Source organism: Haemaphysalis longicornis, unplaced genomic scaffold (assembly GCF_048455015.1).
Source record: "Haemaphysalis longicornis isolate Haplotype H1 unplaced genomic scaffold, Haemaphysalis longicornis Haplotype H1 scaffold_9, whole genome shotgun sequence".
NCBI lineage: Eukaryota > Metazoa > Arthropoda > Arachnida > Ixodida > Ixodidae > Haemaphysalis > Haemaphysalis longicornis.
The window spans coordinates 43478723-43495303 of record NW_027526460.1 but is presented as its reverse complement, the minus strand read 5'-3'; the positions used below and the strand labels follow the sequence as shown (position 1 = coordinate 43495303).

General features: G+C 50.2%; 2 protein-coding genes across 5 annotated transcripts in view; one reads left to right on the top strand and one right to left on the bottom strand.

Moving 5' to 3' along the window:
* The window catches only part of LOC144152820 (sodium- and chloride-dependent GABA transporter 1-like), a 53236-nt gene that overhangs the window by 7989 nt on the left and 28666 nt on the right, over nucleotides 1-16581 (top strand). The window lies entirely within an intron of this gene.
* LOC144152821 (longistatin-like) overlaps nucleotides 1-16581 on the bottom strand; it is a 108537-nt gene that overhangs the window by 84902 nt on the left and 7054 nt on the right. Inside the window, exon 1 of one of the 4 annotated variants that reach the window (XM_077684298.1) lies at nucleotides 2002-3216. The exons of 2 other annotated variants lie outside the window; for them this stretch is intronic. In XM_077684298.1, coding sequence (XP_077540424.1) covers nucleotides 2002-2012 — 11 coding nt within the window. In that variant the 5' untranslated portion in view covers nucleotides 2013-3216. Of the gene's footprint in view, nucleotides 1-120; nucleotides 1916-2001; nucleotides 3217-16581 lie in introns of those variants that run through there. One more of the 4 variants, XM_077684299.1, reaches the window with a different exon arrangement.

Genomic DNA, 16581 nt, shown 5'->3' with positions numbered 1-16581 from the left:
GACGTGACCTAGCCATAACGACGTATTAGAGCGCTAGGTTACGGACGCGGCTCTAGACCGGTCCGCCGAATCACCGAGGCCCGCTTCGGTGGTTCCGTCGAAAATAATAAATTTACTCACATCGGTGGCAACGTTGGCGGTCGCAGGGGGGACGCAAACAAAGCACGTGCGTCTACTCCGGCGTCCGTCGACACACTCCCCGTCCCACTGACCTAGTTCCCCCTCCTTGGTCCCGTCGTCCCTTCTGTCCCGCGCGCGGCTTCCTTGCACGACGTCTGAGCACTCCGCACGCCACCATCCCTCGGGGAACGATTCCCCCGTACTCGCGGCCTCGAACGGCTGAAGAAGGGGTAGGAGGGAAGATACTTCAGGCTATGGTGGCTACATTGGCGGGCGCACGGAGGGCGGGACAGCTCCGAAGTACAAGGTTGCTGCATTTTAGATACGAGAGTTAGCACTCAGGCGGGCTGCAAACAGAACCCTTGCACTGGTTTAAACCACGCGTTCCGTATATAGTCGACGCGCAAGTGCGGCTTTCACTCGGTTTTAACGCGATGTTTGTTCATTTAAAGGGCAGGGTAAACTTCTGAGAGTGCAGCCTATGTTCTTGGTTTTCTTTTCAGCCAACCTACGGGAATTTCCTCTATCATTGGTATCTATACAAACGATTGAAAATGCGGGTTCTAACCTTGTATGCTTCGAACCATGAATACGGAAAATAATAATAAAAAAACTCGACATAAAAAATAGCACGGGTATCTAAAAATCCTTCGCGGTAATGATGGCGCCGAATTCAAGGCACAGCGTCCGTGGCTCGCGCTTTTGACGATTTTAGAGCATCTCATGTTCAGTTCAATACGACCGTGTATACACGCTTTGCAACTCGCTGCCTCCGCATCGGCCACGCAGCGCCTTTTTCCTTAACACATTTCTCCAACTAGCATGCTAATCTGTTTCTGAATCTACCAGATTCAGGGGAATCCCCAAGGAGGAGTAAGTTTCTGCGAAGGAAAGATGGACATCCACCTCAATGCAGCTGTATGGCTTCAAAAGAAAGCAGAAACTTCGCAGTTGAAGAAAAATTCGTCCTGGTGCAGGATTCGAACCCGGGACCACCGCTTAACCGGAGCAGTCGCTCTACCAACTGAGCTAACCAGGAGGCTAGTCGTTTGTAGCGCGAGAGCGAATTGATCAACAACTCGACGTGATGGACAGGTGTTAACCGACCAGATTTATGGGAAAAAGGGCCCTGCGAAACGGTATTTTGAAGCCGTTGTTTACCTTCTTCCATTTTTGTTTTGATTCGCGACTGCGCCGCTCTTGCGGAGATTACGTTACCCCGAGCAATGAATGTTTACCGTTGAATTTCCGTCGCGATAAGCGGCCGAGGCCGCCCACGTGCCGTCGGCTCCCTGATCGCTCCCGAAGAGGCTTACCCAAGCCAGCAATTCGTAACCAGTGCCCCTTTGGCAGGTAGCCAGTGGAAACATGTGGTGCCGTAGACGCTACTCTCAGCAATCGCTCCGGCCGCAATCGTTCTCGTCTGGAGTGGCGCCTCCCGGCACGTGGTGACCCACTCGGTCTACCCTAGCACGCTGGGGCGAATCTGCGTGACGTGTCTTGAAGAGCACAGAGCTAGACCTTGTCCGTGGGCAATAGCCGCGGTTGGCCGACGGTCGCGGCGGGACCCTTCTAAGCCTCCGCACGATTGGACGCGGAGAATACGGCTGACAACGGGTGACTGCGCTATCTGGCTTCACGGCGCTAATCTGCTGCCGTGCGGGAAAGAAAACTTGAAGTGCGCATTGTGTCTTCCCTTCTGGCGCTTTGTAAACATAACGGGGATTGCTCAAGACCTTGTGGACTGTCTGGACTCCAACTCGTGCGACTCTCACCTATCTCGCAGAGAGAGAGAGAGAGAGAGAGAGAGAGAGAGAGAGAGAGAGAGAGAGAGAGAGAGAGAGAGAGAGAGAGAGAGAGTATGAATAAGTCGTCACTTACCGAAGCGTCATTGTTGGTGCCACCTCTTGGTCTGCGTTGAAGAAAAATACTTTGGCGTAAATAGGAATAAAAAAAAAAGACAGTGAGCAACGGTCTTTTCAGACGAACCGTACAGAGCCGTCCAAACACGTGGGCTGTTCATTTTTATGAGCGCACTAAGTATGTGACTGAAGGCTGGAAGCTCCTGCATTTTCATCCGCTTGTCTTACTGCTTGCTGGGTTATTTGCGGCTCTCGCAGTACGCGCACGAGGTTGCCTTACAGTGTTTATCTTTTCCCTTTATGGACCTTGCGCTGTTAAGCGAAGCACGGGTGCGCACTGTCTACTTGGAAATCCTTCCTCCTGTTTTCCGCCATGGCTGATTCAATGGACTTGTTTATCTGTTATTACACCTAGATTTGTGTTATTGTGTTATGAGATAGTTGTGGAGGAATACGGCCGTGCTGCTTGTTCTTGCACGGATCTTTTCACGCGTGACGGGATACTGGATAGACCACGTCCCGGCTGTGCAACCTGTACGCACATGGTACGTACTTAGTGTTAGTGTTCTTTTACGTGGCGTCCCGTTCTTGAATGACAGAGACTTTTTGGGCCAACTACTCAAGGTAAACAATGCCGCAGCCGTGACGTTCTGGCCTTTAGGGTGCTTGCTGCCAGCATGTGTGGGGGGCTGCGCTATGAGAGCTTGGAGATTTATTATTGTGCTCTTTCGTGTAGCGATTAAGCCAAAGGCCAATACGGCAGCGTTGTAACATGAGTAGAAAAAATTAAAGCCATTTCACTCAATGTGAAAGCTGTCGGAAGTGCAGAGCAGTGATTCGCCATAATGGGCTGTAGCGCCGTTATCCTCTCACTGCTACCACCCCATGCAAATCAAATTTCCCGCCTTCGCCGTGCTCGCGCGCCCCCTGCCTGAAACTGCGCCAGCGGGAGTTCTGTTCTCTTTGTGCTTTTCTCCCCGCACGTGCCGGTGTTGCACTGCCAAATTTTTTTCCCTTGCTAGCGTAAAAATTGGGCGTTCCTAAATTAATGAACGCGGGCGCTGCCGGTTGATTACGTATATTTTGCCTCAAGTGTACCTACAGTATTCTTCGCGCTAAACAACTGGGAGATGTATGACAAGCGCCAGCGGTTCACGAGTTTCGAACGCTTATGAATATATAAACCGCTTGGTTTTCGAAGCCTCTGGGTTACGCCGCGACGACAGCGGCTACGACCGAACGCCGGCTCCACTTGCGTCCAGCGAGCGAGCTACGACGACAAGGCGCGGCCCTTAAGTGCTCTGCACTTAAAATAAGCTATATTACAATTCCCTCGGCGTTTGCGGGCGTTACTCTTTGACGCCGACATTCAATTTATGTAGCTTGTTAACATCGAGCGCGAGTGATTCGTATGGTGATCTCACAGGTCTTCCAGTGTAAAAAGCATGCGTGCACGGTTGAGTGTGCATTTCGTCGTCGCTGCCCGGAGAGAGAGAGAGAGAGAGAGAGAGAGAGAGAGAGAGAGAGAGAGAGAGAGAGAGAGAGAGAGAGAGAGAGAGAGAGAGAGAGAGAGAGAGAGTTATTGAATGGGAATTGGGGGGGGGGGGGTCAGCCCTGCGGCAGGGCTTGCTACGCCAGATGGGGATGGTGACTGTAGTGAAATGGGATGAGAGTGGGAGAGTGTGGGGACAGCAGTGAGCTCGTGTGCATGAGAGAAACGTGAACGAACCTGTGCGCTTAAATCGTTAGGGATTTAGCTTGTACACCTGATTTGAATTACCCTAACTCCCGCATTACTTCATGCGGTCATATTACACATCATACGTATGCTGGCAACTTCTGACGGGGCGAAACTGCTGTGTTGCAGCGGGTTTCGTCGACCACCCCGGGCCAGCTGTAGCTCTCCGAGGAACGCAACGGCCGCGCGGCATCTTCGCTGCCCACTCGCTTCGTCGGGGCGGAAAAAAAGGAAGCGGCGAGCGTTACGAAAGCGCGGGCGCGCACTTAGGCGTCGGCTCTCTCGTTCGCCTAGAGACACATTCGCTTTTATGAAAGCGCCGGCTAGATGTACCGCTTCCAATTTCCTCTCGGTGTTCCCGCTCCCAATTGGCCATCATCCCGCGCTTGCGTGCTTACGCCAGGGTGTCCAGACGACCTTATCGGCCGTTTGCGCACCGCTGTTCTTCGAACGGGCACCGACGCCGAAAGGGTGTTGTGTAACCGGCATCTTCCATCGCCCCGCTTTTCTCCACAACTGGTTTTCTCAACAGTGCTGCAACAGCGGCTAGTTGCGCTTTGTTCGTGAACAACTGGATCCGTGTCCTTGGGGACCCACACTTTAGCGTTCGTTTACGTAAGCACCAGTGATCGTTCGCGGCTATCACGTCTACAGAGCATGGGTTCAGGTTGCACAACGTGCGGCGTTTGGGAAAACAAAAGGCGGAGTTTTCGCCTCGCCCGAGTGGTGGCGATGGCCCCGTGTGCGTGCGCAAGGTCGGAGCGAGGGGCTGGACGTCTGGGTTGGTCCCCCCTCCCTCCCTGTGGCTGGAACCCGTGGAGCGATCAATAGGGAGGCTCCGTAGACGGACGGTGGAAAATCCCCGCGTGACCCGGATCGAACGGCCCGTTCCTGCGGACGGAAGTTCGCTAACGGGCCGTGTACACGACCACGGCCCCCCGGTGGGCCAGGAGCGGGCTATTGGCGGTGAGATGTTTGAGTGGCGCCCCCTGGCTCTGACGTCAGCTTAGGGACTCGCGCCGCTGTCGTCTGCTACACTTGCGCCGCTGCTACACTCGCTCCGCTGTGGTCCGCTTGTGAGGGGCAGCAACGCCTAAGCGAAAAATCACCCGCTTTGATCTTTTAGGGCATTAAAAAGCATATTTCCAGTAATTCAGTTCCTTTTCCAGCTTTTGACAACTCTTAATAACATCAAGCTGTATACCGCACAAGTTTTCAACGAACGAGGAGCGAGAGACCAACTTTCTTCAGAGCATCGGTCGATAATCGTGTAACTCGTCCTTTCTAGATTATTTGCGAAGTTCAGTGCTCAGAGCTCCTCGATAAGGATGCAAAATGCGTTGGCTCCCCTAAAGTATTTTCGAGATGCTCTTACGAACACCCAACAGTGTAATGCTACGCACCAAGCAGCGCGTTCTTACACGCGCATCGCGAAGCAGGAAACAAAGCGGTTGCCTTCTATTTCTTTCGTTGTTGTTGACTTGTATCAGGGGAATGTTTTTTTGTGTGTCCGACGCATTAATTTTTCTGCACCGCCACACACGTCTTATTAGGAGGTTTGGGGATGTTTGAGAGGCGCAAATAGTTCGTGTGGATATTTTCTTCAGGCTGTAAGGCATACATTCCCTTCTTCACAAATTGGCTTTCGTTATGGCCGCGTACAAGAATGGGCACGTCCGAAGCGTGCGTTGTTTATTCACATGCAAATGCAATGAGAAGGCTTGTGCTACGCCACCGCGAAACGGCGCAGACGACGTTGTCCAGAGTACTCGAAGGCGTCTTTTCGGCCCCGAATTGCTATCGTAACTGACGAACTGAATCTCAACCCAAAGAGCTATGACATGATTACAGTGTTGAAGGCTTGATATACTCGCTAAAAACGCAAGAAATAGTGTACGTGCCGGTTTTCAGTATTATGAAGAATCATGGCCGATGAATATCTCCAATGATTTTCCAATCCCTTCAGGCGTAAAGAACAAATCCTGGCCTACTCGGTATGATCTTCCACGAACTGAACAAAATGACTCTTACTCTCTATCCTGGACTGAGGAACCCGCCCACTAACCACCTCGGTTTTAATGCTAATGTTTTCTCCTCCTCCTCCTCCTCCTCCTCCTCCTCGTATTCTTGAGTGCAGTGTCACTATAACGCATATCTGAATATTGGGAAGGCATGGCTGTCGGAATTGTACCGAAATGTCCCTCAAGGTGTGGAGAAACATATTGTTATTGTATTTTAACGTACACGTTACCCGTGTTGTTCAATAAGCCTCCATACTTGTTAGAAGCCTGCACCAGCACGCGCCTATACAAACCGTAGGTTATTTAGAACTCAACCTACATTTCTTGCGCCCCACAGTGCATGTCGGCACACTTTCATGCTATGACAACGTAGTGATGTGATACAATACTTTCGAGCGTTCGGCAAGGTGGCAAAAACTGTTTTACCTTACATACGATTACCAGGAATCGTAGTGCCTTCCGCCAAAGCCGAGAGCCTCGAAGGCCTGGAATTTGTTTTGGTCTTGCATTTTCACTGTTGTCGGTTTTTAGACTCTTGATGTTCCCTTTGTTCGAAAGAGTTCTGATACAGAAGCTGACGCTTAGCTCCGAATCTCCGCACAGGACCGGCTTTGCAGGAATGGGGCCACGCCGGCAATGTTTCTTCCGAAGCGGTGTCGAAAACATGCCTTGAGCGAGTGTATGCGATTTTAGGTCTTTTATTAGGATAAAAAGTTGCGCATACGCAAAATCAGGTGCGGTCGAACATCAAAAGTCAACGGAGCGCATAGAAACAGCAGGCAGAGCGAGCCCCAGTGAAGCAGACGACAAATGCGAGAATCCCTAAACCGACGTCACGAAGACGCCCTTCGCAGCGCCGCCCGTGGTCGCGCTCACCGCCAATACGCAAGAACACGAACCCCCTGTCGTGGCGACGACGCGGTTCAACAGGCTCCGATGACATGTTTGTGGACAGCGCGCATTTTGTTGACTGTAGAGAAGGCGCCGCAGCTGATCAACTCGTCGAAACCGTGCACTTGCGATAGTAGTCGACAAATTGCGCTTACGTCCACCGTAATAGCTCCGGGTGCCGCCTCGCGTACGTTTTGTGAGCATGCCACTAAATGCGGCGGACATTTTGTGTCACTTCGCACAAAACTGCGTGTGACTTATAGCCTATAGTTGAAAGCTGCACTTTTTTCTTGGTCTATAATAACCCTGTCGTTTGAGAAAGGAATAACGGTGGCCATGCCTCTCCCCCCCCCCGAACAAAAAAATGCTGAAAATGCACCCACCATGTTTTCATAATTAGCTTGACAAAGTTAAATGGGTAATATTTGAAATAGATGTCGACCTTAAGGAAACTACAATAAATTAGAACCGTAGAAAGTACACTGCTTTGCGGATTTTGCTTCCCGTCAGAAAACAAAAAAACAAAAAAAAAACACGCCGATCTTTGCCATTTATTAACCGATCGAACGCGTTAGTGCGCAATATTAACGTTGACCGAATCCTGAGAGAGCCCTCGGGTCGGTATATTGAACAAGTTCACAAATGCTGTTCGTTAAACGCAGTAATCGTATACATTTCGTGGCGCTGTAGGTAGGCCGCGCCACAGGTACCGCTCCGTCGCGCTTGACGCAACATTTTTAGACACAGGAAGTATTCAGCTCTGCGCGCGTAATCCAGCGTGACCACCCAACAACCGCGTTCGCTCGCAACTGCGTTTCACCACCCGGTTTTTCCCATTCCAAGCACGACACCTACACCTTTCTCGTCAACCGTACACGACGACGTCGCGGAAGCTCATTGGCACTACTTGCCCTCCCAACGCGACACCGTATAGGATACCAGTGTGACCTACTGTACTGCGACGGTTACTCCTCCCGTCCCCCGAGTCGCTTACACCGCTGGCTCCCGGACGCAGATCTCCATCCATGGTCGCCAGTCGCCTCAGGCACCGCGACCAGCTGCGGCGTTGCTCACGCAACCCCTACGCTGAAAGGAAACCGCTGTTTCGTAACCAAGAATCGCTGTTTCGCAGGCGAGGCGCCTGACTGTTTAACCATGCACGTTACCAATGCGTGACGGTCGCCGCAGCAGGGCGCCAGCGAGGGTTCACCGTGTCATCTCGCAATCATTTAATCATTTATGTCGCCTGTCTGGTAGCCCCATATACCACCCGAGGCTACAGCCCTTATCTCTCTACGCCCTTTCTCTACGCCGACTTGGACTAAACCAGTTCGGTCCACTAAACCAGTTCAGTCCACTAAACCAGTTCAGTCCACCTATGTGTATACCGTGGACTAACCGGTCTGATCGTATGCTAGCGCGCCTTTCTTTACATAGCTGCGCGTAATTAGAACCTCTGCAAAGCTTATTTTGCGCCCTTCCGATTCACTGTATGCCCGTATACCCTCGCTATAACCAAATCTCTTTATTCGAAGCGTTTCACTGACCCCCCCCCCCCCCCCCTCCCACTGTAGTGGACAGAAAGCAAATCATCCTCGCTTTTAACGAAGTATCGCCTATAACGAAGTCAGCTTCCGTTCCCCATGGCTTCGTTATAACGGGGGTTTACTGTTGTATATTGTAATTTTGGCGGGTACTTGTTTTCGCGCGCTTTCACGCATCGTTCCTCGTTTACCACGTGCTGCGCGCTCGTGGTGTCGTCAGATAGCGCTTACTTGGGCACTCATCCCTTCACGGACGGGGAAGATGTATTCCGTCGTGACGAATACCGAATCGAAGTGGGAAGCCGCGGCTGAAAGTTGAACGGAAGCCAGTGAACCAGCTGTTGTTTTTGGCGGTTAAGCCTGCATAATTTTGTGCGCTTTCACAACCGCATTTTCGTGTCGGGTTCATTCGCATTAAACACGCCGACCTCGTTGCCTCTCGTGAGCCCCGTAAACAAGAAACGCAGCGCAGTGTTTACAATAAGAATGGGGAAACGATTACGGATGTTGCGATTTAAAGCTGCGCGGCTGCTAAGCGTTGTTTTGCAGGCGCTTAGCAAAAAATAGACATCGCATCTGGGTGTCGTTGCACTTTTCTTCGATACCTTCTGCAAACTTTTTTGTATGGTAAGGAAATATTTTTTGGGGGGTCCGAATTTATCTGTACACACTCTCACGACATGGCGCACAGATTTGCACGAGGCTCCGGATGTGCAATATGCGCGGAGAGATAAGGCGTTCAACGAGGAAGTTGTGCTCTCGCGGATAGGTCGACGCGGGCTTTGCCCAGTGCTGCTTCCGGAACAGTGTTTATGCGCGTTGAGTGGACACGTCGGGCAAACGCGGAACCTATTCAGGGTGGTGTAAGATAGGAATCAGTCGATGGTCGCATTTTGGATCGCTCTCGGATCATAATCGGTAGCACACGGAATAAAATAAATCAAATGTGGTTTAGCGAACCCTCTGTACCCCCTCGTCTAAGGACAACGATGGTTGAACGCGAAGCTTTCACGTGATGGGTTCTTTTGATAGCCAATCCCACACTGCGAGTGTGTGCTAATCTGGAGGCACATGTACGTACCACTTTTCTAGAATACCCACAGCAAGTAGTAGTAAGTAAGTATTGTTGGATAAGGCGGACTTACATAGGCGGCCTTGGATAGCTACCGGCAATTGCTCCGCCTAATCGTCCCCAATACCATATCAGAGACTCTCAAAGTCATCACACCTCACTTAGTCCTAAAATAACAGACACACAATGTCACCACACCTCACTTAGTCCTGTAGACTGCAAGAATCCGATTAAGAGATGAGACACCTCTCTTCGCACAATCCAGTGGTCCCTATGAAAAATAATGTCCTCCATCATGGGGCACTCCTAACTTCTGGAGGTCACGAAAAAAGTTCGTCCGCTCAGGGGTGGTTTTGGAGCAGTTCATAATGAAGTGATCAATGTCACCAGTCGCACTGCACGAGGGGCGCAAAGGGGATGAGACAATGTTGAGTTTATGTAGCCAAGCTGGTGTACGGGCTGAGTCTGTTCTTACTCGGTGGAGCAGACAGGTTTCGGCTCTTTTCAGGCCTTTCGTCACGACTGGTTGATGTACTGGTCGCCACAGCAACTCTCGAGTGTGCGCTCCGTAGGCTTAACGTTTGGGTTCGGGGTGTACGGTTCGAATCGGTACCTGCTGCTTGGCGTTGGCTTCTACCATGTCGAAATGGAGCAATCGGATAGACGCCGGCTTCATAAAGAAGAGAGACCCAGGTTCGATTCCGGCAACGGGAAGCGTTCTTTTCTTTCACTTCACCCGCGATCTTTCGTCATCATCATCAGGGAATGTAGGCTTCCTTGTAGGGCGTATTGACGTACAACGACATCAGTGAGGACACTTAAGCGTCGCTTTGAAAGCTGTCTTTTAACGCCGGCATTTTGCCTCGCCGGCTCCTCGTTGTCCCTCTCAACTCGACCTCCGCGTCTAGTCGTCGTTACCGCATCGCTTGCTCTTCTGTCTGCACAATCTTCGGATGACCTAGCTTCTTATGTCAAGCGACGTGGCCCAGATAACCCTTTGTACGTCGTGCGACGGTGCAGTCGCAATCTGATCGACCCATGCCTGCAACTGTCACTCTGTCCGCGCCGTCCCAGCTGTCGCTCTTTCGCGCTTCTTTCCCTTGTCACAGCTGCGCACGCACCTTCGTAATGTTGGGCGAGTTGATTTACGATTCAGGAAGACCGTCTAGCGCGGGGGAGGCCGGGGAAGTTGAACAGACGCAACGAATTTCGCACTACTTGCATGGGTGTGGAACTAGTGGAATCGTCTACTCTCCTTTTACGCCTCCCGTACCCTTCTGCACCTGCCCTCCTTTTGGGTCGGAGAGAAGAGGTGGTTTGGGACCGCAGATACGCCGATTTCCCGACACTTTGATGATGATGATGCCTTTAACAACTGCTGCTGTAAATAGAGAGTTTTAGCTGACCGTTTCGATGGTCCGCTCCGGTACCGGCGGCTCGCTCAGCGCAACCAGAGCCATGGCCGTCCGCTGCTAAGCGCGCCACGCATGCGCAATGTCGCTCCCGCTCGCTACCGGAGCAAAGCGGACCGTCAAAAGCGGTCAGGTAAAACTCGATAATGCCTACAAACGTCGTAAATGTGTCCGGCTATAAACTGGTTTTATGAATAAACGTGCTCCTAGATGTGGTTGACATTATGCGTTTACAGCTAGCATGTCAGACCGACAAAAATATGCCTGCACTCTAAGAAGTCACCGTTGGGCGTCTTCGCAACAATGCTCGAGAATTACCAATCGAAGTGGCCTGCTGTGCAGTTTCGGCGAATGACGAAGCCCAACATATGATTTGACTAAAAAAAAGTGCATGTGCGCAGGGACAACACGCAAAGCGTGAATTACTGTTGTATTGTGTGTTGTATTGGGCAATGTCCCTGCGCAGATGCCCTTTTTCCACTTGAATTGGATGCTCGGCCATGTCATTGGCCGAATTTTCACGCTCGCTGACTTCGATTTGTCATTCTCGCCCAACGGTCTTTTTCTTTGTGTACACCACGAAAGGCCACGTCCTGCCCGCTTCTAAGCTCCGAAACAAGCCGCGCTTTCACTTGCACCCACGCGTTTGCACATCATTTCTCTCCCAAACTGGCGACCCATAGAGCGCATACTTTGCATAATTCGTCATGCTTTGCTTCTCGATGTATAGGCTCCACAACGGGCGCGTTTCGCGAGCACCGACCGTGGCTTTCGTGACTGCTGGGGCATTTTAGCCGGCCCTTCCTTGTAGGAAACGTTAGTAGCTCGTTGATCCGAAGCATAGAAAACTCTGGAGAGAGTTAACGGAGACGCAAGCGTACGTGAACGTTAAATATTGGATTTTAACGCGCCGAACATGCACTGTAGGGTACAAGAGGCGCAGGAATAGGCGTCTACGGATTCATTCCATCCGTGCATGGAGGCATGCTTGCGCCAAAGTGACACGTGCACAGGCGTTACCCCTAATACTAGTAATAGTAGTAGTAGCAGTAGTAGTAATAATAGTAGTAGTAGTAGTAGTGGTAGTAGTAGTAGTAGTAGTAAAATAGTAGTAGTAGTAGTAATAATAGTAGTAGTAGTAGTGGTAGTAGTAGTAGTAGTAGTAGTAGTAGTAGTAGTAGTAGTATAATAGTAGTAGTAGTAGTAGTAGTAGTAGTAGTAGTAGTAGTAGTAGTAGTAGTAGTAGTAGTAGTAGCAGCAGCGATAGCGGTCGGTGGTTCGTTTTTAAAGGGACTCTGCAACACTTCTCATAAACGCTTTCACTGTTTCCTTTGTGTCTGGAAGCTAGCACGGAGTGGCACTGCATGATTTGCTCGTCGCAGTATATACGCCTTCCGTTACTGCTTTGCTTATGTGGCTTTCTTTTTGAAGTGGCTATCGAATGCGTTCATTGCTGCAACTGAAGCAAATCCCGCCAATAATCGCTACACCGCTGTAATGACGTGATTCCAGCGGTCGAAGAACGCCGAGACTGGGAAAGAGAGAAAAAAAAAAATCTCCGGGCCGTCTCCACTAGCGTGAAACCTGGAAAGGCGCGAGGCATGTAGTGTGCAAGTTTATTCTTGGCGCCTTGGCGTTTTTGCCCACGGAGATGAAACCGTTGAGGGGTAAAGATATACAGCTTGGCTTGAAGCACGGAGCGTTCCAGCGCGAGGCGTTGGAAAGCGAGTGTCCTGGTGTGTTCGTCTAGTACGCGTTACGTACTAGCGCGAGGCGTCAACGAGTGTCCCGGTGTTTTAGTACCGTGACGACGTGAGACGACGACATGAGACGCCGACATCCCGAGCCCCTAAAATCCTTTGAGCAAGTTTCTCATATATCTGATGGGCATAGAGCAGCAGTTTTTGACTGAGTTACTTTGGGACACACTAACCTTAAGTACTGGATGTGTTGGTTGACTACGTTCTGCAAACATTTTAGATTTCGGAAAAAGTTAAAAAAAAGTGTTGCACGGTCCCTTTAAAGGAGGAGGGTAAAATACACACATGGAGGGGGATGAAGGTGAGTATGCGCGCTCACATGTTTTCCCGCAACGATGTGACACGAGTTACGCCATCCAAGTTACACCGTTACACCATTCAAGTTACTCCAAGTTACACCATTCAAGAGGGGTTTCTGTCTTGACGCGGTCGGATGCATGCCGTTTTGTTACTGGCGAGCTAACGGATGAACGCGGATGTTTATTTGCTCCCAAGGTGTGCTATATCTCGAGTGGCGCGCTCTCGCAAGAAACAGGCGGAAAGATAACAAAATAAAGAAAGCGGTGACGTGAACGTGCTTGCCTCACCAGACTGCTGGATGCAAGATAATTCGACGAAAGGCGAAGACCTCCAAGCGAAAGATAAGGCGGAGGTTGACTTGTCAAGAGCGTATACAGCCAACAAGCGGTGTTTGAAACGTACACACGCTTCAAGCACCGCATGGACTGCTGGACGTAGGGACACGCGAAAAATCCAGAGGCTTTTTGCTCCCGCTCTGCGAAACAACTGAAGTACACTCGAGCAGTGCAGACGAAATGCTTGTAGTAGGAATGGGAGGCGGTAAGTCCACCCCAAAATGCTATTTGAAACTGCCGCAACTGCGGAAGTGGTGCACGGAGCAACCACTCGGTTCGGCTCTCAGTACACTTCTTCTCCGCGCTTACCACCAAGCTACCATTTCCAAGAGTCAGTGTAAACACCTGCACCAGCGTTCTTTTCTCTTTTTTTATTTTTCTGCAAATAATTGTCCGGCTTCGATAAACGCGAAACAGGCTCCGTCTCAGCGTTTACCTCCGGGAAAATTGTGCTGCACCAAGCCTGTGCGCCCTGTAGGAAACAGCTGGCCTTCGCTCCTTCATTGTATACGAGCTTGGAAGCAAGTCTAAGAGCGCGCGGTCGTAGCTCTTTCGTGTGAACCGCGCGTTTGTGATCTACAGGTCGCTTCATCGAGGACAAAAAGCGATATTGCTAAAAATGATCACTCAATGAGCGGCCCATTTCATTTACGTACCTTTCTCGTTTCAAAATAAAGCCTTTCTTATGCAGCTTCCGCTGTGCTAGCGGACATTGCGACATAGGCAGGCAAGACGAAGTGTTTATGAAGGAAGCAAACTCTGCAGGTCCTTCGTTTTTGGCTAAAATCTCAATAATGTCCGATATCGTCCCGTCATAGAACGACATACGACATTCTAAAGCATTCGGTGATTTTTTTTTATGTACTCCTGCGGCGCCCAGGCGCTGGCGTATCTCGTCGAACAACAGGCGAAACTCGTCGAAACCTTCTCGAAAATCTCCGGAATTTGCAAACTGGCGCGAGCAGTTTGTTTTTTCAGACCTTCGGTAGGTGAGCGAGTCCATGCTCGCGAGCACAAAAATTGGAAGCTCGGTTGAGTGGAAGCGGAATTCGAAGCGGGACTGGATACTGTAAATGAAATTAGACCATAAAGGGCATAATTCCGTATTTATTCGAATATAAGGCGATGTTTCTTTTTCCAAAATCCGTAGTCTCAGTCATACCCCGCCTTATATTTGAAGCTCAGAAATATACTTTTTTCTTTTTTGACTTTCCAAACTGCAACACCGCCTTTATCGTGACCGCCTTATAACCGAATAAATACGGTAGTGTTAGAAACACCTTACGCCCTACCGAAAGGGTGTTACTACGACGAAAATATTCTGAAAAACACAAAGGGTGTGAAAAGAGTGTAGGTGTCCAAAAATGCGGATAGGGTGTCAGATAGGAGCATAAGGGGGTTGCAGTTTTTCTCGGCGAACTATGCATATTTTGTTGAGATCTTGAGGGCGTGGCTTTTTGATTTTTTTTTGTAAATGGAAATTAATTTGGGTGCACTACAAATCGAAGCAGACTATAGGTGCCGCCCCTGTAGTTATGATTCGCTTTTATTAATTTTTTTTCTAACGGCAGCGTTTCGATTGCAGTGTTTTGTTCTTCAACCGTCTGCTATTGAGAAACTGTTCTGGGAGCGGCTCTCAAGATCCTTGGAAGTATGTGAGCTCTGCTTTTATGCTTCTAGGCAGGTATTCTTTTCTTATGCTGTCTACTCCTCACAACAAAACCGTAAGCTATAAATGTGAAGACGAAATCAGCTGCCTTTCGCTTTCCTTTATACGCTTAGGCTTACGCGCAGTAAGCTGGGAGTGCACGCGCACTCGCCAGAAGCAATGACATGGAAAAAATCAAAGCCGTTCCTCTCACTGTGAAAGCTGTCGCAAGTGCAGAGCAGTGATTCGCCATAATGGGCTGCAGCGCCGTTATCCGCTCACGGCTGCAACCCAATGCATTTGAAATTTCCCGCCTTTGCAGTGCTCGCGTGCCCCCTGCCTGAAAGTGCGCCAGCGGGAGTTCTGTTCTTTTTGCGCATGCTTTAATTTCGTATGCTGGAGCTGTTTTGCGTCATTTGAAACGCGTAATTTTTTTCTTGCGTGGCTGGAGCCTTTCTGCGTTATTTCGAACGCGCCATTTCTTTCTTGCGCGGCTGGAGCCTTTCTGCGTCATTTCGAACGCGCCATTTTTTGCTTGCGCGGTTGGAGCCTGTCTGCGTCATTTCGAACGCGCCATTTCTTTCTTGCGCGGCCGCTGTTTTCGCTTACTATCGTAAAAACCGACCCAACGAGCGTTTTTAACTAAATGAACGCGGGGGATGCCAGTTGTATATACCGTATTTTGCCTGAAATGTACCTGCAGTTTTCTTTGCGCTAAATAACGGGGAGATGACAAGCGGATGATGTATAACAAGCGCCAGCGGTTCACGAGGTACGAACGGTTATGACGCGTCATAGGCAACAACAGCATGCACTCTACAGAGGCCGCGGGGTGAGCCCGCCACTCTTTTTATTATTAAATCTGCCTGCATTGCGCGCAGGGGCTTCGATAAACGAGTGGCAAAATTTTCACCTGTTATCGCTCAGTCGCTGAGGCACTTTGCTCGCGTTTTGAAGGGCCCGCACTGAAATGCCGATTCATAAGAATAAAGCTGTGGAGGAAAATAGTTATGAGAAGTACAGCCGGTAAAAGGCTTGTCTATAACACAGCTTTCGTACTCTCAGCCCTATCCTGCCCCGCCGGTGCGGGATTTGAATAAAACTACTGCGGAATTCTGAAGTCTTAGCCCTTCGCTTTTCCCTCCGACATGTTTGGAACGAGTATGTTTCGTCAGTTTTCGGATGTAGCTGGTTGAAGTTGAAATCGCTGTTATAGACAAGCGTTTTACCGACTGTACATCGGTGTCTCCTTTCCTTTTCTTTATTTGCAGCCTGATTGGCCGGCTACAAAATCCGCCCTCGGAGTCTTGCGATCTTCGCAACTTGAACAGCATTATTTTCTCGCGGCTTTTGAAATCACGCCGTTGCCCTAGGTGCCCTCTTTTTGTAGGTGCCGGTGGCTTGGCACGTGATAGTTGTAGAGGTTGATAACTCGGGCAGGGTGGTGACGCTTGCGTTCCAAGCAAAAACGAAGAACAAAGCTAGAGGACATGTGAGCCGTTAAAAGCAGTTTTATTCGAAAGTCCAAGCTGCATAACAGGTGAAGCTGGAAAATAACTACGAATAAAAACGCACAAAGTAGGAGGCAGGCGGGACATAAAGGGCTTATTCAATGAACCAGCTGTTGTGCCAAGAAGAAATAGATGAGAGAGAAAAAATTGGCTGGCGATTACGATACTCCCTAATGCGATATTTGGGCGCAGCAGCGGTGCCCTGAGGCACCTCTCACTCGTGGGTTCTCTCTACGGCAGCGATGATGCTCGAGCCTCTGCGTCGGCGGCGCGTAGGACGTCTCAGGAAGGGACCGCGAACTGCGTCTTAAGCGAACGCACATCGAGTCACGCGCACGCCCCCCTTACGTTTTCGCCAAGCGTCGCG